Raw genomic sequence first — 21,525 nt, 5'->3', positions numbered from 1 at the left:
TGGAAACGGTCTTGTATGCCTTTTAAAACACAATAAAGGTTCGATCCTAGACCTATCGTTTTCAAAAGCATTAATTTAAAAGCACAATATCAAAAGCAACGTGTCAGCATGGATTTGGTCCATGTTCTGTAGGCTCTATCTCAGCCTTCCTCAACCTGGGGTGCTCCAGATGTGTTGGACTGCAACTCCCAGAATGCCCCAGCCAGCAGAGCGCCCCAGGTTGAGGAAGGCTGCTCTATCTGATCAAAACTAGTGTCTGAATTGGCACTCTTTTGCATTCTGGCTCCAATTCAGATCTACAGGGCTTAAACAACCTGGACCCGCATATCAAAGAGATGGCCTCCACCCCCTAAGTCCCACTGCGTCACAGGACCATAGAAAGCCGGCTCATATCAGGCCAGAATGTTTGCCCATCCAACCCAGAATTATCTCATAGGCGTAGTGCTGACTGTGAAGGACCTCCGGCAGAGGTCTTCCACATGAACCTGGGACCTTCTGCATCCGAAGCAGGTGAGCAATGCTTAGGTACTTTTTTCTACCTAAGCATGCACAGGATTGCACCTTAAGGCATTTTATGAAATTGAAACGGGCTTTGGTGGTCAAGGACAGATGAAATTAAAGAGATGAGAAACAACGCCAAATTGTTGGAAGGGTGGACTAAAAATCAATGACACATACACAGAGAGAAGGCGCATTGATCAAAAAGGCTGAGCGACGCTCCTTGTTGAAATATAGACCTTTATTGTCAGAGCAGTACAAATATGTGCCGAACTTGGTCTACGGTAACAAAAGAGAAGTTTGCCAAACTCTGGAATCAGACCTGCTATCCAGCCATTTGCTCATGCCTATAATACAGCCGGAACCCGCAACGGCAAAGTTGTAACTGCAGAAGCGATCTCTCACTTCACCTTGAAACCTAAGCCGGGGACAGGTTGGTGCTGGCTCCCTGAAAACACTTGAAATTGGCTGATGGGGACTGAGAAGTAGCCTTGGATTGGTGCCCTTGCGGTGTGGGATCCATAGTGGAGACCCAGCCACCCGGAGTGAGTGCAGGCCGCACGCCCCGAAGGTTTTTCCGCCTGCCAAGTCCCTTCTATCCCTCGAGGCATGCCCGTGATTTCTAAACAAGGTCACCAAGGCCACGTGATTGCACAATCCGGTCAACAGAGAGACGTTGGGGAGAGGGCCATTTTCAGAGCATTGAACCCTTTCCTCCCAATACATTTCATAGAATCATAGAGTTGGAAGGGGCCTCTAAGGCCATCCAGTCCAACCCCTGCTCAATGCAGAATTTCCCCAGAGTGCAAATGCCTGAGTGGGATCAAAACAGCCCAGGGGTTTCTGAGTGCCTGTGGCAAAGGGGAGGCACGAAAGAGCACCCACGACACTCCCTGTGCTGAAAATGCCTCCCTCTCGCCTGAGATTTCCAGCTATTCAGCAAACCAGGCTGGGAAGGTGCGCTTGCTGATGGGACGCCTCCTCTAGCCAAAAAGAACCAACCAGAAGTGCAGTGTTCTGCCTGTGCAAGCCCACCCCCCCACGCCCGTGCTTCCATCTGCCCTGTACAGCAAGCCATGCGCAGCTACTGTACATTTGGACATGGTCATCCTTTCAGCAGGGGCCTCCTATCAGTGGGCTACGAGCAGTCCCAGGAGTCTTCGGTACAAGACCTGGCTTACGAGAGCATCTTGGGAGGAATACCACAGGGAGGGAAGCAGGGCTTGGCGAAGGAAGCAGAAGGGAAAGGAGCACGGGAGAGCCAATCCTCCTTTCCCAAGCCACTCGCTCTCCAGAAGACGCTGCTGTCGCTCAGGGTGGGTGGAAAACGCGGGGGGGGGGGGAGTTTCTCCTTGCTGCACCGTCTCTCTGTGCCCTACTCTTATTTTTGACGAAAACCGCTTGGCGAGCGGATCAAGGCGATCTGCTTGCATGGATGGCGACGCCTCTTTGTATGCGTCAGCATGGGCACACCTGTTCCAGAAGGTGCCTGTTTGTGCCCACATGCCTCACCCTCTGCTTGGCTGGGTCTGCAGCTCCCAGCGAACGGGGTCAGAACAGGGAACAGCAGGCAGCCGCTGAGACCACAAGAGCCATGTCGAGTCAAGAGGAGGCCATCTCACCTGACTTCCTGTTTCCAACAGGAGGCTTCTGGGAAACGCGACAAGCAGGGGCGGAAGAAGATGGCTCTGTCGCCAGCATCTGATTTGTAGAGGGGTGCTGCGCCTGGCTATCCTGCTTTAACAGACGTTAATAGGTCTTATCCTCCATGAATTCATCTAATCCTTTAGTTTAGCTTTCCATCCAGATGTGTTGGACTATAATTCCCAGAATCCCTCAGCCCGCCCGCCCAACACATCTGGACAGCGCCAGGCCGGGGAAAGCTAATCTGTGCTTCTGGCCACAACCACAGCCCTGTGGCAGCAGAGTCCTAAGCCAATTATGCCACAACGTTCCTTGCTTTAGGACCGGGACATTCTTCCCTCTGCAGGCTCAATCGAACCGGCTTGCGATATCTGGGGATATTTTCTTAGCGCCGTCTCTTGATCTGCGTTTCCTCATTTTGAAACGGCGCTGCCACCCGCCCAGGGCTCGTCAACGCGATCGGTTGGGAGGGGAAAAGGCAGACGTGAGGAGGACAAAAGACAAATACAGACCCAAAGGTCCCTCACAGGAGCGGTGAGAACGAAAGGGAAAAAACGTGGGCGGCCTTCAAAACAGTTTTAATAAAGGCTGTAAAAGAACTGCTGTTTTTAACCCAACCGGGCTGTTCTAGCTCTCATCTGTGGTGGCCTAAAAGGAACACCTGCAAAACACCTTTAAGGCTGCGACTCTATGCGCGCTTGCTTGGAAGGAGGCTCAGTGAACTTCAATGGATCTACTTCCAAGTAAATCCTGCGTGCTTCCAGGCAACACCGAAAGAAGTTGTTGGCTTTTTGCCTAAATCTATTCAAGCACTGGCCTGATTCAGTGTTAACTGTTTAACGCATGGAACCTGCACGTAAAGGACGGCCTTCTTCAGAAGGGGTCATTATTATGGCGAGAGAACGTCATCCACTCGTCTCCCCTTAGCTAGAGCGCCTGCTGTTTCTGGGTGGAATTCAGCCAGCCAGCTGGTTCCCTGCAAACCGTGCCTGCCTCCAACACGGCTTTTGCCGCTGCTCTGGAGTAGGGAAGAGTCATTCTCCCTTTAACTCAATTTCCTTCCAGCTACTACTGTGAAAGCTTTGCTAGACCTCTTTTTCCGTGGCGCTCTTCCCTCTTGGAAGGAGAAGGCAAAACAACAGGGTGAAGTTCTTAAGGGTGGGTCAATTTCAACCTGCCTCCATTTTGCTTTGGCCTTGCTCTAGCAGGGCTTGGGACAGAGGCAAAGGGAGAAGAATCCCCATCAGAAGCAGCGTGGACCCAGCGAGGCTGCACACAGGGCCCATTATAGTTTTAAAACATTGAAGCAACAAGCTGCCCTGCTCCTGCCTTCACATCTGCAACCCCTCTGCAGGTTCAAGGTCAAAAACAAGGTGAAATTGACAAGGGATCAGCATACTACATGATCAAGCGTTTCTACATGCTGAAGAATTCTGTGCAATCCAAAAGCCTGTGGATATTACTTTAGCCATTATGCATCTTAGCAGAAGGTAAGAAAAACAGGATTCTATAAAGCTCCTCATTTTTAGCTCATTTTTTTTTTTTTAAAAAAAAAAGGGGGGTTGGGAGGATGGGATAGAAACCAAACCTTTTCTCTTCTTCATTATTATCTTGGGGCCATTCAGGATTTCCAATTGCCCCATCTAGGAGTTTTTACACTTGGCGTGGCCAGGGAGCTTTTTCCGCATCGATTTGTGCGTCGCTCAGAATTCTGGGGCAAACGTTAGGACGGCCTTATGGGACACATGGCTGGCTGGGGGATTCTGGGAGTTGCAGTTCAACACATCTGGAAAGCACCAGGTTTAGCAAGACCTTTTTATGGCATCTGCTCAATTTATATGGCACACTGGCCGAGCCCTTGACCCACATGAACAAGAGTAGAACACACCCAATGCTCCCCATGTAGCCACATATCGCAGGAAAGACCAGTAATCCTGAGCAAACTTGGCATTAAGATCAACACAAAGATGTCCTGTACACAAAAACCTGAGTCTGGTCTTCCCCAACCTGGTGCTCTCCAGTTGTGTGGGGCTACAACACTGATCATTCCCAGTCAGGATCTGGTGGGGGAAAGCTCGGCCAACGGACATCCTCGTTTTGCTAAACGCAAGCATTCAGACATGCTCCCCTCCACTAGCAAGGTGAAATGGTAGGAGCAAGCCAAAGCTGCACCACGTGCCCGTGCTGGCGGTGTGTCCCGGTTCTTCTCAGGCCAACTCTTTATTGGCCTTTAGCGATCTTTCACAGTAGCTGAACCGGCGATGCAGGGTGGCGGGCGATATCGGGTCAGCACAATTACACAGAACGCAAGGAATAGGGGTGGGTGGGGAAGGTCCCGTTGAACTGCGCAAAGTGGCCCATGAGGGTGAGCCTTGCTGTTCAAAAAACTACGTTTCTGTCTAGTTATAAACACGGAATAGCGATGGCCCTGCTACAAAGGCAAGCTGAAGGGGGCCTACCATTGCGCAGCAGGGCGGGAGGGCGGGAGGCAAACCGATCAGACCTGTGGGACACAATTCCCTCAGAAGCTCTGCTGTGGAAACCAACAGGCGCCCCGTGACAGCAACACAAAAACACAGACCAACCTCCCGTGCGCGATACACCTTGTGAACCTCCCTCCTCCCACAAGCCGTGTCTAGATTGTCATTCGCTCTGCCTGGGGAAAGACTCCTGAGAACGTGTTTGGGAGAAACCGATCACTCCAGATCCCTTCAAACCAGACAAACCGCACGAGGCCCTCGAGCCTGAGTGCAGAGAAAACGAACCGGAGGTCAGAGGAAGCCAACAGGCGCGGCTGGCTTGCCTCCTTCCTCGCTTCCGCCATCCGAGTAGGACTGCAGGCTGCTTTGTGCTTTGAGAACTCGGGCCGGCCGGCCAAGGCGATCCCGCCGGCTTAAAGCCCCTGGAAGGCCAGGCGGAGCTTTCGATGCACAACGTCCCCCTGCAAAAGCCCCGGCGTGATCCATGGGGCAGAGAGGAGCAATCATTTAAAACCAAAGGATCATAAATAGAGAAAGGCGATGGGCCAACCATCGGGCGCCTGTCGCTCGGGCAAGGAAAAGGGCGGGCCGCCTCCGCCTGCAAGCGGAACGGCAGAGGAGGAGACATTGCGTGTGGCCGGCGGCAGAGCCGAAGGGAAGAAGAGATCCGCGTCATCGCTTTGCGTACGTTCTGCCACTGCTTTTATTCATGCCTCCGCGCGGGGTGGGGATCTTGCTTCCGACGGAGGGGGAACGCAGCTTCACGCCCGTCGGGCCGGATCGGTTGAGCGCCGTGGCGGAAGGCCTGCCTGCAAGCGGGGGACAAAGCAGATGGTTTGGGTTGAGGGAGAGAGGGGGAAGGGCACATGGGCCCCTGTTGTCACAGGACGGGGCTGTCTGGAAGCCAACAGGGGGATTCGATGCCATTCAGGCCAGGTGGTGTGCCCCCACATGCGAGCATCGGTTGCCCAAGCGAGCAAAAAAAGGACTTGACAGTGGGGAAAAAAGCTCATGTGCAATGGCCCAGGAATGAATGGACAGTGGGAGGGTTTCGCTTGATCCAGAAGGTGGGGCCATGCTGCTGCACCCTGTCACCCCTTCCCATGGCTTCTGTTTCATGCTCCCCCACCCCGGCACTCCTGGCCAGCGGATGTCAGCCACTGCCCTCTTTTGGGGTGCAGGCAGTGGCGTTGTAACGGAACGTAAGAAGAACCCTGCTGGGTCAGGCCAAGGAAAGGAAAGGAAAGGAAAGGAACCTCTCGTGCAAGCACTGAGTCATTACTGACTCTTGGAGGGACGCCAGCTTTCGCTGACATTTTCTTGGCAGGCCTTATAGTGGGGTGGTTTGCCGTTGCCTTCCCCGGCCGTTATTACCTTTCCTCCAGCTAACTGGGTACTCATTTTACCGACCTCGGGAGAATGGAAGGCTGAGTCGACCCGAGCCGGCTGCCTGAAACCAGCTTCCGCTGGGATCGAACTCAGGCCGTGGGGAGAGTTTCAGCTGCAGAAACTGCTGCTTTACCGCTCTGTGCCACACGAGGGTCAGGCCAAAGGTCCCTTTAAATTCAGCATCCTGCCTCCCACAGTGGGATCCAGAAGCCTACAAGCAGGACGGGCGAGCGCTTGACTCTCCTGCAATGGCGATTCGAAGGCATCTCGATTCGGAGCGTGGAGGCTGGATGTGGCCCTCAGGGCGTGTCGCCTGCGAGAGTCCTCACTCTGCTTCCATGCCTTTGTCTAAACCCCTGCTAAAGCCATTTAGGGGGCGATCCTTTGCGTATTTAGACAGGAAAAAAGTCCTACAGCTCCCAGCCTTGCTGGCTGGAGGATGCTGACATTTTTTTTTCTGTAGGTGCCTCAAATGGCACCCTTCAGCAGGTGGCCGTCGCACCCTACAGCAGCAAATTCCAAACGGCACTTCTATCCCCAGGGCTCCCTGCCAGCAACTGCCCTGCGGAAAGGAATACCGGGCACCTGCTGATCGTGTTAAGGTGTTCTTGTCGTGGTTGTTTAAGCGGGTCGTTCTTGCTGCAGCTGTCGTATTTTGTAGACATACCTAGCAAGCCACTTTGGGGCCCGCAGACAAAAAGTGGGATATAAATCTTCGAAACGAACAAATATAAACCTAAGAAGGACTTCTTCACATCGCGCACAAAATATGGAGTCCCCTACCACAAGGTGTTGTGATGGCCACCAATCTGGAGGGCTTTAAAAGGGGGGGGGGAATAAATTCCTGAGGCAAAGGCTATCCATGGCTACTAGCCCTGATGGGTGTGTGCTGTCTCCAGTATTCGAGGCAGTAAGCCTGTGTGCACCAGCTGCTGGGGAACATGGGCGGGAGGAACATGGGTCCTGCTTATTCATCCCTGGCCGATGGCTGGCTGGCCACTGTGTGAACAGAGTGCTGGACTGGATGGACCCTTGGTTTGATCCAGCACGGCTCTTCTGATGTTTTTATGAAGAGCCTTGCTCGATCAGACCAAAGGTGCAGGGTTACTTTTGGGAAGAAGGACTGCCCCTAGCAGACCCATGTAGGATCGGGTTCTAAGCACTGAAGATCTGGTTTAAGCCAGCCTTTCCCAATCCAGCGCCTCCCAGAGACATCACACTACGATGTCCATCATCCCTAGCCAGTTGGGGAGTGTGGGCATTGTGTTCTGACGCCTCTGGAAGGCTGATTTGAGCACGTCACCCTTGCTGCGTCATGTCCGGCTTTGTGAAAGGGGACACGCTGAGAGAAAAAAACCCACCCCGCGCTTCTCTCTCTGCTGCTAGACGCTGGTTTGGAACGGTCCACGTCCCCAGACACGGGTCTGCAGCCGTCAGTTGTACTTCAGCCCGGAGCAGCTTAATTTTGTTGCAAAGGTACGGTTTTAAGTTAAGGCTGACATAAGCCTGCTCACGCTTTTGGAGAGAGATAATAACACAGACCCCATCCGCCCCGCCCCACCCTGCCCAATTCTCAAGGGAAAACACCACACACACAAACACACACACACAAAGAGACGTGAGGGAGGTTGTACCGGCCACGGATTGCGTCGGCAAGCTCTTGTTCAACGAGTGCGCCCGCCTCAGGTTCATGCGGCAGCCGTCTTTACCCATCAGGTGCACCTTCCAGGCCTGCGGGGGGAGGGGGAGAAATAAGGGGAGAAGCTAAAATGCTATCATATCTTTCGCACGGCAATGAAGTGGAATTCATTGCCTCCTCCCCCATCTGATAGCTCCATGTCACATGTTTTGTATTATTAAATACAAGTCAGTTCCCCGCAAAACACAGTCCGTGGAGAAAAACCAAATCCAACGAAAGGTTTAACTTCACTAAAGCTGTAGAGAGACTATTAAATGTTGTCTTGTTAAATTTTAACAGCAGGAGACTTCCTTTCTCAGCAATCACTAAACCCTGACTGCGTTACTTTTAACTGTAGGCGTCTCTTAATCCCTTGATTTGTTGGCAAGCCGTATGTTATTGGCCTATCACTGTACTTTGGCCTGCACCTGTGTTTATAAAGGTGTAGAGAGACTTGTTGTGTGTTCATATTTCACTTTGCTCCAATTTGCAATTTATTATGTTTGTTTAATTATACTTGATATCAAAAATAAAATGTTATAGTACATGAATTCTTTTAAAAATTTTTTTTATGGATGTAAATAAACTCCCAACTTTGAATTATGGTGAAAACCATTGTTTGTAAAATCTGTGTGTCAAGAACTTTCCAATGAAGTGTGTTTCATGAGAATCAGTCAACGGGGAGGCAGTCAAAAAGGGGAAAAAAATCTAACTCTTGACTTTGAATTATATATATGATTGTGGTGGGGTGGAGCTGTGGAGCCTCAAGGGTTTCACCCCACCTCACAGGGTCGTTAGGAAGATAAGAAGGGAGCAGGTAGAACCATTTATGCTCCTCGCAGGAAGGGCAGGATAAAAAAAATGGAATTAAAAAAAGGCGTTGGATCCTAACATGGAGATGATTCATCCCAGACAGATGTTGTAGCTACATCTGGCGCATTTCCCTTTGAGCTGGTGCTTGTAAAGCCATCGCCTGTCCACAGACACTGCACTGGTTTATCACCCTTTGTCGCTACAATTGGCTGCTAATACAAGACTTTTCTCTTTTCCCAGGACTTTAGCAGCAAGTGATGAGATTTTAATCAATCCCGGGTCTGGTTTTTTAGGTCTGGCTGATTACTCAAAGTTGCTTTTAGATAGAATCATAGAATAGCAGAGTTGGAAGGGGCCTACAAGGCCATCGAGTCCAACCCCCTGCTCAATGCAGGAATCCACCCTAAAGCATCCCTGACAGATGTTTGTCCAGCTGCCTCTTGAAGGCCCCTAGTGTGGGAGAGCCCACAACCTCCCTAGGGAACTGGTTCCATTGTTGTACTGCTCTAACAGTTAGGAAGTTTTTCCTGATGTCCAGCTGGAATCTGGCTTCCTTTAACTTGAGCCCGTTATTCCATGTCCTGCACTCTGGTAGGAATGAGAAGAGATCCTGGCCCTCCTCTGTGTGACAACCTTTTAAGTATTTGAAGAGTGCTCTCATGTCTCCCCTCAATCTTCTCTTCTCCAGGCTAAACAGGCCCAGTTCTTTCAGTCTCTCTTCATAGGGCTTTGTTTCCAGACCCCTGATCATCCTGGTTGCCCTCCTCTGAACACGCTCCAGCTTGTCTGCGTCCTTCTTGAATTGTGGAGCCCAGAACTGGACGCAATCCTCTAGATGAGGCCTAACCAGGGCTGAATAGAGAGGAACCAGTACCTCACGTGTATGTTGTGTTTGCGTATACTTTCGGATGTACGTTTTTAAATTTTGTATTGGGTTTTTAATGGTTTAATCTCTTGTAAACCGCCCAGAATGCTTTGGCTATGGGGCGGTATAGAAATGTAAATAATAATAGCCACCACCCTAGGAGCTTGCAAGGTGCAATACCATTTTGCATCGCAACCATCCTGTAGGGCAGTTTTGCCAGTCTGCTTCTGCCCACCCAGGATTGGAAGATGACCTTTCCCAAATAGTCAACAGGCCTTTCCTGGATAGTTTCGGCCAAGTCTTGGTGGAGAAGGGGCGTCTCACGAAACGTGGACCTATTCCCTCCCCCTTTCAAGCTCAGACGGATGGACCACACTCACCTCCTCTCCAGGTGTAAAATTCTCATGGCACAACGGACAGTGATTGGCCACTTTCTCAGGTTTGGCAGCTGGAAAGAGGAGGCAGAGAAATCGGAGAGGCGTGTTACAAATACCGCGTGGGTGGAGCTACAAAACGGCGCCGCCTCCGTGTCCTCAACAGCGGCAAAGGAAAAGCGGCACGTGCCCATGTCGTTTCTTGCACCCTCCCACGCGATGACTGTGGATGTTCCTTCCGACTTCAACCTTACCCCAAGCCAGCCTTCTTCAACTTGAGGCGCTCCAGAGGTGTTGGACTACAACTCCCAGCTGGGGCATTCTGGGAGATGCAGTCCAACACCTCTGGAGCGCCCCAGGTTGAGGAAGGCTGCCCCAAGCGGTCGCCGTTTCTTTCACGATTCAGTTTCTTTAATGAACGAGCTGAGAACGGACTCCAGCAGGCTGAAGAAACGACCCATCAGGATGCCAGATATCCCTGGGCTGCTCCCCCTGGGAAGTGGCTGGATGCTTAAATCAGGGCTGAGCAACATGCCCCGCATGTTTTTTGCAACCTCCCCTTTCCCTGGCTGAATCACTGAAAGCCAACAGTTTTCGGAAAAAGAAAGGCTCCTTTTAAAAGCTAAAAGCCGTGGCTAAATTTCCATGGGGTTGCAGCGGCAAAGAAGGGTTTTTTTTTAAAGCCAGACACGCCCCCCTCTCCCAACTGCCACTGCAGTGTTTCACTTTTAAAAGCAGCTCCCCCCACCCCCCCACGCTGCTTCTGCGCTGACAAATTTTGGCTGCAAATTTGGTGGGGCAGCAGCAGCCCGGCCCCTGGTGGGTTGATGGAGGGGCGGAATGTGGACCCCCTGATCCCTGGAAGTTGTCGACCCCTGGCTTAATCAATAAAGCAAACGCTGTGAACCTCAATGTGGGCAAGAGCCTGCGTGGCGGCTGGCTGCGTTTGATTAAGTGGCAAAGGCAAGGCTCTCTCTGCACATCCCCTGGCCTCCCGTCCATTTTCGGTAATGTGTAACATTACAGATTGAATTTCCAAGTGGAGGAAACATGGATGCTAGATTCCCCCCCTCTAAGAAAGTAAGAAGAGCCCTGATGCTGGATCAGACCAAGGGTCCATCTAGTCCAGCACGCTGTTCACAGTGGCCAACCAGCTGTCGACCAGGGAACAAAGCAGGACATGGTGTAACAACACCCTCCCACCCATGTTCCCCAGCAACTGGTGCACACAGGCTTACTGCCTCAGATACTAGAGGCAGCACACAATCAATAGGACTAGTAGCCCTTGAGAGCCTTCATCTCCCCTCCAGGAATTTATCCATCCCCCTTTTAAAGCCCTCCAAATGGGTGGCCATCACTACATCTTGTGGTAGCGTGTTCTACAGTTTAACTCTGCACTGCGTGAAGAAGGACTTCCTCTTTCCCTCCTATCTGCCTCTCTTCCAAGGACACAGCTATCTGGACTAGCTGTCAAGTCACAGAAGGTAATTTCCATCCTGCTTTGACATAGGGTTCCTTTCCGCCTCCCTTCCAAGAGACCGGTCAATTCCTCCGAGAGACTGGACAATTCCCTGAGAGACTGGACATTTCCTCCGAGAGACCAGTCAATTCCCCGAGAGACCAGTCAATTCTCCGAGAGACTAGACAATTCCTCCGAGAGACCGGTCAATTCCCCGAGAGACCAGTCAATTCCCCGAGAGACTAGACAATTCCTCCGAGAGACCAGTCAATTCCCCGAGAGACTGGACAATTCCTCTGAGAGACCAGTCAATTCCCCGAGAGACTGGACAATTCCTCCGAGAGACCAGTCAATTCCCCGAGAGACCAGTCAATTCTCCGAGAGACCGGTCAATTCTCCGAGAGACCGGTCAATTCCCTGAGAGACCGGTCAATTCCTCCGAGAGACCGGTCAATTCCTCCGAGACACAGGTCAATTCCCCGAGAGACCGGTCAATTCCCCGAGAGACCGGACAATTCCTCCAAGAGACCAGTCAATTCCTCAGAGAGACCGGACAATTCCCTGAGAGACCGGACAATTCCCCGAGAGACCGGACAATTCCTCCAAGAGACCAGTCGATTCCTCAGAGAGACCGGACAATTCCCTGAGAGACCGGACAATTCCCCGAGAGACCGGACAATTCCTCCAAGAGACCAGTCGATTCCTCAGAGAGACCGGACAATTCCCTGAGAGACCGGACAATTCCCCGAGAGACTGGACAATTCCCCGAGAGACCAGTCAATTCTCCGAGAGACCGGTCAATTCTCCGAGAGACCGGTCAATTCCCTGAGAGACCGGTCAATTCCTCCGAGAGACCGGTCAATTCCTCCGAGAGACCGGTCAATTCCCCGAGAGACCGGTCAATTCCCCGAGAGACCGGACAATTCCTCCAAGAGACCAGTCAATTCCTCAGAGAGACCGGACAATTCCCTGAGAGACCGGACAATTCCCCGAGAGACCGGACAATTCCTCCAAGAGACCAGTCGATTCCTCAGAGAGACCGGACAATTCCCTGAGAGACCGGACAATTCCCCGAGAGACCGGACAATTCCTCCAAGAGACCAGTCGATTCCTCAGAGAGACCGGACAATTCCCTGAGAGACCGGACAATTCCCCGAGAGACTGGACAATTCCTCCGAGAGACCAGTCAATTCCCCGAGAGACCAGTCAATTCTCCGAGAGACCGGTCAATTCTCCGAGAGACCGGTCAATTCCCTGAGAGACCGGTCAATTCCTCCGAGAGACCGGTCAATTCCTCCGAGAGACCGGTCAATTCCTCCGAGAGACCGGTCAATTCCTCCAAGAGACCGGTCAATTCCCCGAGAGACCGGTCAATTCCCCGAGAGACCGGACAATTCCTCCAAGAGACCAGTCAATTCCTCAGAGAGACCGGACAATTCCCCGAGAGACCGGACAATTCCCCGAGAGACCGGACAATTCCTCCAAGAGACCAGTCGATTCCTCCGAGAGACCGGTCAATTCCCCGAGAGACCGGTCAATTCCCCGAGAGACCGGACAATTCCTCCGAGAGACCGGACAATTCCTCCAAGAGACCAGTCAATTCCTCAGAGAGACCGGACAATTCCCTGAGAGACCGGACAATTCCCCGAGAGACCGGACAATTCCTCCAAGAGACCAGTCGATTCCTCAGAGAGACCGGACAATTCCCTGAGAGACCGGACAATTCCCTGAGAGACCGGTCAATTCCTCCGAGAGACCGGACAATTCTGCGCCTGCTTCAGCACGCACTCCTTCATCGACGATACGCCCCTCTGCTAGCTAAAGCCGAACCCCCAGTGCGATCCTGGTGGCAGGAGCTTTTAAAGGACGAGTGGCAAGACCCCTTGGCCCGCCCAGCGCCCCGGGTCAAAAGGCCAACCATTGGTCTGCACTGCCGTCTCCGTGCCCGCCCTCCCGCAGCCAGGGGGTGCTTACGGTTGCAGGCCTTCCCCTTGACATGTCTGGGCAGCTCGTCCTTCGGCAGAGCTTCGCAGCAGCGCGGACACTTGCCAAAGTTGTCCTTCTTGTCGCACTCAGTCAGCAAGTGCTCGGTCACGCTGGCGATCTCAACCACCTGTGCCGGGAAGGGAAAGAGAGTCCTGGGTCTCAGACGCGGCCCAAGCAGAGACAAAGGTCAGGGGCAAAGCGGGGGGGGGGGGAACCTCCAGTTTAAAACAGCCATTTTGTTTTGTTTTAAAAGACGCCGGGGGGGGGGGGGCTTCCTGCTGATGTTGCAGGGAGACTCTCCTGTCCAGCAGCATTATCCTACACAAGGAAGGGCAGAGCAGCTCCCTGGGAACTGATTTAAAAGTTGAAGCAGCAAGAAGAGATTCACAGCACAGCAGGTTTTGGACCCCCTCAAACACAATCTCTCGCCGCTTTGCAGCTGGAGAAGACAGGAGAATTCCCCATATTTGCAGGGGGCGTTCCATCCCCCGCCCACTCCTGCCCCACCACAGACTGTAAATCTGTCTCAAATGATGATCTTTTAATAGTTTTTCTTCAATTTTGTTTCATCAGCCTGGAGCTATAATAGATTTTTTTTAAAAACCGCGAAGTCAAACGGCTTGGGGTTGGAGACGTCGGGTTCCGGGAGGAAAGCAGTACAGGGAGCCGTTCGTTCAGTGGCTGGGAGCGCCGTTTGGGAAAGCCAAAAAGCAGATGGCGCTAAAGGCAGGCATGCGCTGAAAAGAGAAAGAACGAGCAAATGAGGGATGGAGGTTAAAGGCAAATGGTAACGGTCTTTCGGGGAGAAGCAGGAAGGAATTAATATTATGTATTTATTTATATAGCACCATCCGTGTACATGGTGCTGTACAGAGTAAAAACAATAAAATAGCAAGACCCTGCCGCATAGGCTTACGTTCGAATAGAATCCTAATAAAACAATAAGGAGGGGAAGAGAATGCACCAAACAGGCACAGGGTAGAGTAAAACTAACAGTATAAAAGTCAGACCAAAATCTAGTTTTAAAAGCTTTAGAAAAAAGAAAAGTTTTTAGCTGAGCTTTAAAAACTGCGATTGAACTTGTAGTTCTCAAATGTTCTGGAAGAGCGTTCCAGGCGTAAGGGGCAGCGGAAGAGAATGGACGAAGCCGAGCAAGGGAAGTGGAGACCCTTGGGCAGGTGAGAAACATGGCATCAGAGGAGCGAAGAGCACGAGCGGGGCAACAGTGTGAGAGGAGAGAGGAGAGATAGGAAGGAGCTAGACTGCGAAAAGCTTTGTAGGTCAACAGGAGAAGTTTATATTGGATTCTGAAGTGAATTGGAAGCCAATGAAGAGATTTCAGAAGTGGAGTGACATGGTTAGAGCGGCGAGCCAAGAAGATGATCTTAGCAGCAGAGTGGTGAACAGAAACCAACGGACTGATGTGAGAAGAAGGAAGGCCAGTGAGAAGAAGGCTGCAGTAGTCCAACCGTGAAATAACCAGTGCATGAACAAGAGTCTTGGCAGAAGAGACAGACAAAAATGATCGAATCCTGGCAATATTATACAGGAAAAAACGACAGGATTTAGCTACTGCCTCAATATGAGGAATAAAGGAGGGCGAGGAGTCAAATATAAAGCCAAGACTACGAGCTTCCTTGACCGGAGTAAGCGTAACATCATTGACAGTAAGAGAGAATGAGAGATGAGGAGAAGGTTTAGGAGGGGGGAAAAGCAATTCAGTTGGAAATGGTTCAGCAGCACGAAAACCACAGCAATCAATCAATCAACCAACCAATCAACAGAGGAGCCTTTTCCCACACGCCATCCACCTTCCCCAGGGACAACTCCTCCCGTACCTCCTCCGTTCCACATTTTCCTGTCCACACCTGCAGTGAGCCTGTGTCGCTGTTCTACTCTTTCCCTCAATAGGTTTATTATGAGAAGAAAAAAAGACAGATGCGGCACTGGGAAAATGTGGGCTGAATGCCAATGGATAATAACTTCGACAGGACCCCCCGCCTCATGACAAGCAAGTAAATGTACCATGGGGATGGCACAAGAAAGCCCAGAGTGTGTACAAATGTACCGTAACGCAGCAATTGCTGTACTCTGGATGTACGCTCACGGTGTTCTGGTTCGATGTGTTTATTTCCCCTCCAGGGTTTGAGCTCAAGGGAAAAACCATTTGGAAGCTGGCTTTAAAATTTAAAACTGATTGACTACAGCTGTGATATTATGGCCAGTTTCTCACCACCCCGACAATCCCTGAAGCAGTTTTACAACTTGCTTGTTTGCTTTAAAAAAGAAAAGAAAAATAAGGCCCTGAATAAATGTACCTGTGGAACTTAAAAAGTTTAAAAGGAAGAGGGCCAGCCTGTGTATAGGTGGGGATATCAAAGCTGGCTATCAAATCAGTGTTGGATTTGGTGGTGGGTACACGTGTCTTTTCCAAAATCGAGCCAAGAGGAAGCCAGGCTCACCCAGCTGGAGGAAAAAGCGCAGCGGCTCTTGTTTAGATGTACGTTTCTATATAAAATACTGGTGGAAATGGAAGAACAACAAGAGCATTTTAAAACGATACGGGATCAGGATATAACAAGACAGATAAGTAAGCAGAATTGGGAGAAGATATGGAATCAATGTATTTTAAAGACTATGTCGGTAAGATTAAGAGAAAATTATTATAAATTGATTTGGAGGTGGTACTTAACACCGGTAAGGGGTAAACAAGATCGACGAGAAATACTTGGTGTTACGCTGGAGGGGATGCCAGGAGACTGGGACTTATTTTCATATGTGGTGGGAATGTAGACCCATACAGAAGTTCTGGCAAATGGTGTTTAAGGAGGTAGAGCAGCCTTCCTCAACCTGGGGCGCTTCAGATGTGTTGGACTACAACTCCCAGAATGCCCCAGCCAGCTGGCTGGGGCATTCTGGGAGTTGCAGTCCAACACATCTGAAGCGCCCCAGGTTGAGGAAGGCTGAGATAGAGGAAATATTGGGATGGAACTTAGAGGTATGTCCGGGTATAGCATTATTGTCAATGTATGAGAAAGTTAATTGTACACAAACTAGTAAAGAATTAATAACCAATTTATTGACAGCAGCTAGATTGATGATTGCCAGGAAATGGAAGGAACAAGGGGAATATCAAATAGAAGAATGGTACAAAGAAGTCTGGGATATTGCTATCAATGATAAGCTCACATGTAATATTACAGTCATGAAAGGAGTATTGAAGCGAAACGAGTTTGAAAAGATATGGAAACCCTTTGTGGAGTTTGTGCTAGGAAAGGGGAAAGGGAGTAAACCTTTGCAAGAAACATCCCAATTTTGGAAAGAAGAATGATGGTCCCGGGGTGGAGGGTACTTATTTGTTTTGCTATCACTAGTTATGTTATTAGTCTTTGTCATTATTATCATCCTTTATTACAGCCTTCCTCAACCTGGGGCGCTCCAGATGTGTTGGACTGCATCTCCCAGAATGCTCCAGGCTGGGGCATTCTGGGACTTGTAGTCCAACACATCTGGAGCGCCCCAGGTTGAGGAAGGCTGCTTTATGATGTAGTTGTTGTGTTCCTTTTTAGTTGTTGTGTTGTTATTATTGTGTAAAAATAGTAATAATAATAAAAAAGAACTCTGAAAAAAAATAGATGTATGTTTCTACGGGCCCGTAAATGTAGAAACGTTCACGGTAGCCCAGCAGGGCGAGGCCTCACCTGTTTGCAGAAGTCGCATCTCGTTAGCATGGGGCAGTGTTTCCAGTAGTGGAGATCCAGTCCCTCCTCTGTGAAGGATTCATCTCTTTCACCGCAGAAAATACAGAGGCTGGAGTTGGGGAAGAACAACGGATGCAGAGGTTAAGACACAGGGACTGCAGGGAAGCCAGAGACACCACGGTTTATTGTCTTTAGGAACGGAGAAAGCGGCTTAATATCTTGGTCCATCTAGCGTAGTATAGACTGGCCACCAGCAGCACTCCAGGGTCCCAGACAGAGCCCATCCTAGGAATGCCGAAGACTGGACCTGGGACCCTTCACATGTAAAGCAGGCGCTCTGTCTGCTGAGCTGTGGGGTTCAGGCCACGTTATATTAAACTCTTACATAGAGTACTTTGATGGTGCTATATAAATAAATAAATAAATAAATAAATAAATAAATAAATAATAATAGTAGAAGAGTTGGAAGGGGCCTATAAGGCCATCGAGTCCAACCCCCTGCTCAATGCAGGGATCCACTTTAAAGCATCCCTGACAGATGGCTGTCCAGCTGTCTCTTGAAGACCTCTACGGTGGGAGAGCCCTCAACCTCCCTAGGTAACTGGTTCCATTGTCGTACTGCTCTAACCGTCAGGAAGTTTTTCCTGATGTCCAGCTGGAATCTGGCTTCCTGTCACTTGAGCCCATTATTCTGTGTCCTGCACTCTGGGAGGACCGAGAAGAGATCCTGGCCCTCCTCTGTGGGACAACCTTTTAAGGATTTGAAGAGTGCTATCATGTTTCCCCTCCATCTTCTCTTCTCAAGGCTAAACATGCCCAGTTGTGTCAGTCTCTCCTCATAGGGCTTTTGTTTCCAGACCCCTGATCATCCTGGTTGCCCTCCTCTGAACCCCTCCAGCTTGTCTTTATCCTTCTTGAAGTGTGGTGTCCAGAACTGGACGCAATACTCAAGATGAGGCCTGACCCAAATCTCTCTCCCCACCACTAAGCCTTGCAGAAAACACCTGCAGAGAGATTGGCAGCAACAAACCGAAAGGTGCCAGTTTCACCTGCGTTGCACTCCTTTCATTGCCAGGTGAGTACCTTTTTTATTTCCCCAGTATTTTAGTATCCTAGTCTTCTAGCTCTGCCATTTTAAATTCTGTATTTTAAACCTGTATTTTAAATCTCTGCATTGCTGCTTGGCTTTATTCCGGTTGTACTTTTATACGTGGCTTTAAGTTTCCATATTTTATGCTGTACCTTTGCGGTTTTAATTTTTGTGAATCGCCCAGGGAGCTTTGGCTATTGGGCGGTATAGATATAAAATCAGCATTCCTCAACCTGGGGCACTCCATATGTGTTGGACTACAACTCCCAGAATGCCCCAGCCAGCTGGCTGGGGCATTCTGGGAGATGCAGTCCAACACATCTGGAGCGCCCCAGGTTGAGGAAGGCTGTATAAAATGATTGGGGAAATGAATGCATACGTAGAAACGACTTTTGCATAATTTACTGTTACTACAGAATTTGCAGTGTTTGGCCTCGGGGTGCAGAATGCAAATGAACCTGGAAGGCCATTCAGACATGGAGTTTAATCCTGAAACTGCAAAGTGAGTGTGCGGACGCGTGTGTGTGCGTATGAAATATTGACGCACCATTTTTAATTTCCAGCCAATTAGTTCTATTTCTTCCACTTATTTTGGGTGGGGGACGACGACTCCTGCTTTCCTCTAAGGTGGGCAAGTTTTGACTTACTCAATACACTACTCGTTTGTTCCCTGTGCTAGTTCTGTTACTGGTAGCTTCCTTGCTTACTTGTCAAGGTAGTTTGCAACGGAGGAATGATCATCGGGAATTTCCGTTGTCCCAGGCTGCGGGGCTTTTTTGAAGGTTTCACCTTTTTAAAAAAAAACAGGAAAGAGAAAAGTAAAAGACATTAAACCACTACCCTCTGGGTGCTGGAGAGGTTGTCAAAAGAAAGGAACGTATTTACATATGTGGTGGGAATGCGAATTTGTACAAAAATTATGGAAAATGGTGTTCAATGGGATAAAAGAAATTTTAGGAATGGAGATTGAAGAGACACCTATAGTGGCATTGTTATCATTATATGGAGAACTGAATTGTAATAAAGAGACAAAAGAATTGATAACGAACTTGTTAACAGCAGCAAGATTAATGATGTCTAGGAACTGGAAGGTTCAAGGGGATTATCGTACAGAAGATTGGTATAAAGAAATATGGGATATTGCCATTAACGATAAATTAACATGTAATATAAAAGTTAGAAGAGGAATGACAAAGACGAATGATTTTGAAGGAATATGGAAACAGTGTCTAGAATTTGTTTTATTAAGGGGGAGAGGGAAAACACCTCCAGAGGAAGCAATGAGATTTTGGAAACACGAATAAGATCCCGTGGGTGGGGGGAGCACTTTTATGTTAAGTATGATTATGTTAAAAGAATTAAGTTAGAATATTTGTTATCAAATGTTTATTTTCTATTATTGTGTATTATGTAGTATTGTTTTATTGTATTGATGTATTGATTTGTATTGATGTTTTAAATTTAATAATAATAATAATAAACTACCCTCTGGGGTCTTTCCATGAGAAAAGTCCAATCTTTTATAGGGAGGGGGAAGAGGAATGCATGTGAGGGCAGCTCTCATGGTCCTGAGGAGACGACACATATTCCAAGCACTGGAACTACGGTATATTTTGCTGCTAGCAAAGAACAAGTCTTCTACCACATTCATCTATTGCTGCTGAGGGCGGAAGGGCAACGTGGGCAGGCGATGGGATACGTTGTGTTGGAAGAGGAGCAGGCAGGCTTAATTCAAAAAGGGGGGTGGGGAGAAATGATGACACCGACACCAAAAACCGCAGACCCCAGAAACATTTCAGTCTTCCAGGAGACTCTGCAGCCTACCTGAAAGGCACCGTTCTTCAACCAAGGAATTTCAAAGAGTTCAGCGTGAAAGTGCTGAACAGGAATGTATTGAGAAGTTTGATTCGATCTATTTAGGCTTGAATCGAGAGATTTTTCTTTTTGTCCCACCGCAGGTGTTAACTTACACGTTACATTTTCACCAGTTCCTGCTGTTGTGAAATGCTCAGTGTAGATGTTTACGCTTTGTACAGAATTCCCACAGACTGTGCTTTTTGCATTTCGTGGCCATTGGGACCCAAATGTTAACTGCTTTCCTTCTCTCTATATCTATGTGTGTACATATATATGCCTGATGATAGCCTGCCCTCAGATGATTATACTGAATGCATCTGATGAAGGGGGATCTGATCTGCGGAAGCTTGTGTCATAATAAATCTGTTACGGAGCAATCCCATGCCCCCTAGATTAGGGTGACGCTATGAAAAGGAGGAAAGGGCTCCTGTATCTTTAACAGTTGCATAGAAAAGGGAATTTCAGCAGGTGTCGTTTGTATGCATGTCGCACCTGGTGAAATTTCCTCTTCATCACAAAAGTTAAAGGTGCAGGAGCTATACCACAGCTATACTGTGACCAGATTTAAAAGAGGGCAGGGCTCCTGCAGCTTTTTTTTTTTTTTTTTTTTTTAATAATTTTTATTCATTTTCAACACTATATAAACATAAATGAACATTTCCAAAATATAATTGAAACAAACACAATAAAAAAAAAATACATCAAATATCTGCTTCATACATATTGAATAATTGTTGAGTACAAATATCAAAAACTATTACATATGCCTTATCACACTACAACGTTTTCATTCTTAACATAAAAGTGCACCCCCCACCTCGGGATCATTCTTGAGTCCAAAATCTAATCATTTCTTCTGATGGTGGTTTCCCACTTCCCTTAGTAAACACGAACACTAGGAACTGTTTCCAAATTCCTTCGAACTCATTTATTTTAGTTACGCCTTTTCTCCACTTAATATTGCATGTCAGTTTATCATTAATGGCTATGTCCCATACTACTTTATACCATTCCTCAATAGAATATTCCCCTTGGATCTTCCAGTTCCTAGCTATCATCAATCGTGCTGCAACCAACAAACTCGATATCAGCTCTATAGTTCCTTTTCCACACTTTATATCTTCAAATAGTGACAGCAATGCTATTTTTGGTGTTTGTTCTATTTTCATTCCCACTATTTCTTCAATTTCTGAGAACACCATCTTCCATAATCTTTGTACATATTTGCATTGCCACCACATATGTAAATACGTTCCTTTTTCCCCACATCCTCTCCAACAATTTGCTGAATGTTGATCACTTATCTTGTTCAATCTAACCGGGGTTAGGTACCACCTCCATAAAATTTTAAAATAATTCTCCTTTATTCTTACTGATAAACTTCTCAACACTCTTTGTTTCCATAGTCCCTCCCAGCTCTGTCGCCCTATTTGTATCTTCAAATCTGATTCCCAAATCATTTTCTCTGTATTCTCTCTAAACTCCTTCTCTAACAATATTTTATATATTTCACTCATTAATCCTTTTGAAACTATACTACCTCCTTTTCCTTTCTCCTTACTTACTACTAATTCTTCAAACCTCGTCATCTTTCTGCACATTCTATTATCTTTAATCCACTTTTTATTCCATTGTTCTAATTGACCATATTCTAGCCAAGATAGCTTCTTCTCCTTTAACAAATTTTCCAT

The 21,525-nt window shown here is 48.6% G+C and overlaps 1 protein-coding gene across 4 annotated transcripts in view; it reads right to left on the bottom strand.

Moving 5' to 3' along the window:
- Positions 1–718: 718 nt before the first annotated feature.
- CEP104 (centrosomal protein 104) overlaps positions 719–21,525 on the bottom strand; it is a 55,197-nt gene continuing 34,390 nt past the window's right edge. For all 4 annotated transcript variants that reach the window (XM_063145081.1, XM_063145083.1, XM_063145082.1 and 1 more), the window contains exons 17-22: positions 18,685–18,766; positions 16,888–16,996; positions 13,175–13,313; positions 9,748–9,815; positions 7,646–7,742; positions 719–5,431 (exon numbers count right to left, since the gene is read on the bottom strand). In XM_063145081.1, coding sequence (XP_063001151.1) covers positions 5,295–5,431; positions 7,646–7,742; positions 9,748–9,815; positions 13,175–13,313; positions 16,888–16,996; positions 18,685–18,766 — 632 coding nt within the window. In that variant the 3' untranslated portion in view covers positions 719–5,294. The remainder of the gene's footprint in view (positions 5,432–7,645; positions 7,743–9,747; positions 9,816–13,174; positions 13,314–16,887; positions 16,997–18,684; positions 18,767–21,525) is intronic.

The sequence above is a fragment of the Elgaria multicarinata genome, chromosome 20 (assembly GCF_023053635.1).
Source record: "Elgaria multicarinata webbii isolate HBS135686 ecotype San Diego chromosome 20, rElgMul1.1.pri, whole genome shotgun sequence".
Classification (NCBI taxonomy): domain Eukaryota; kingdom Metazoa; phylum Chordata; class Lepidosauria; order Squamata; family Anguidae; genus Elgaria; species Elgaria multicarinata.
This window is presented reverse-complemented; position numbering and strand designations above follow the sequence as displayed.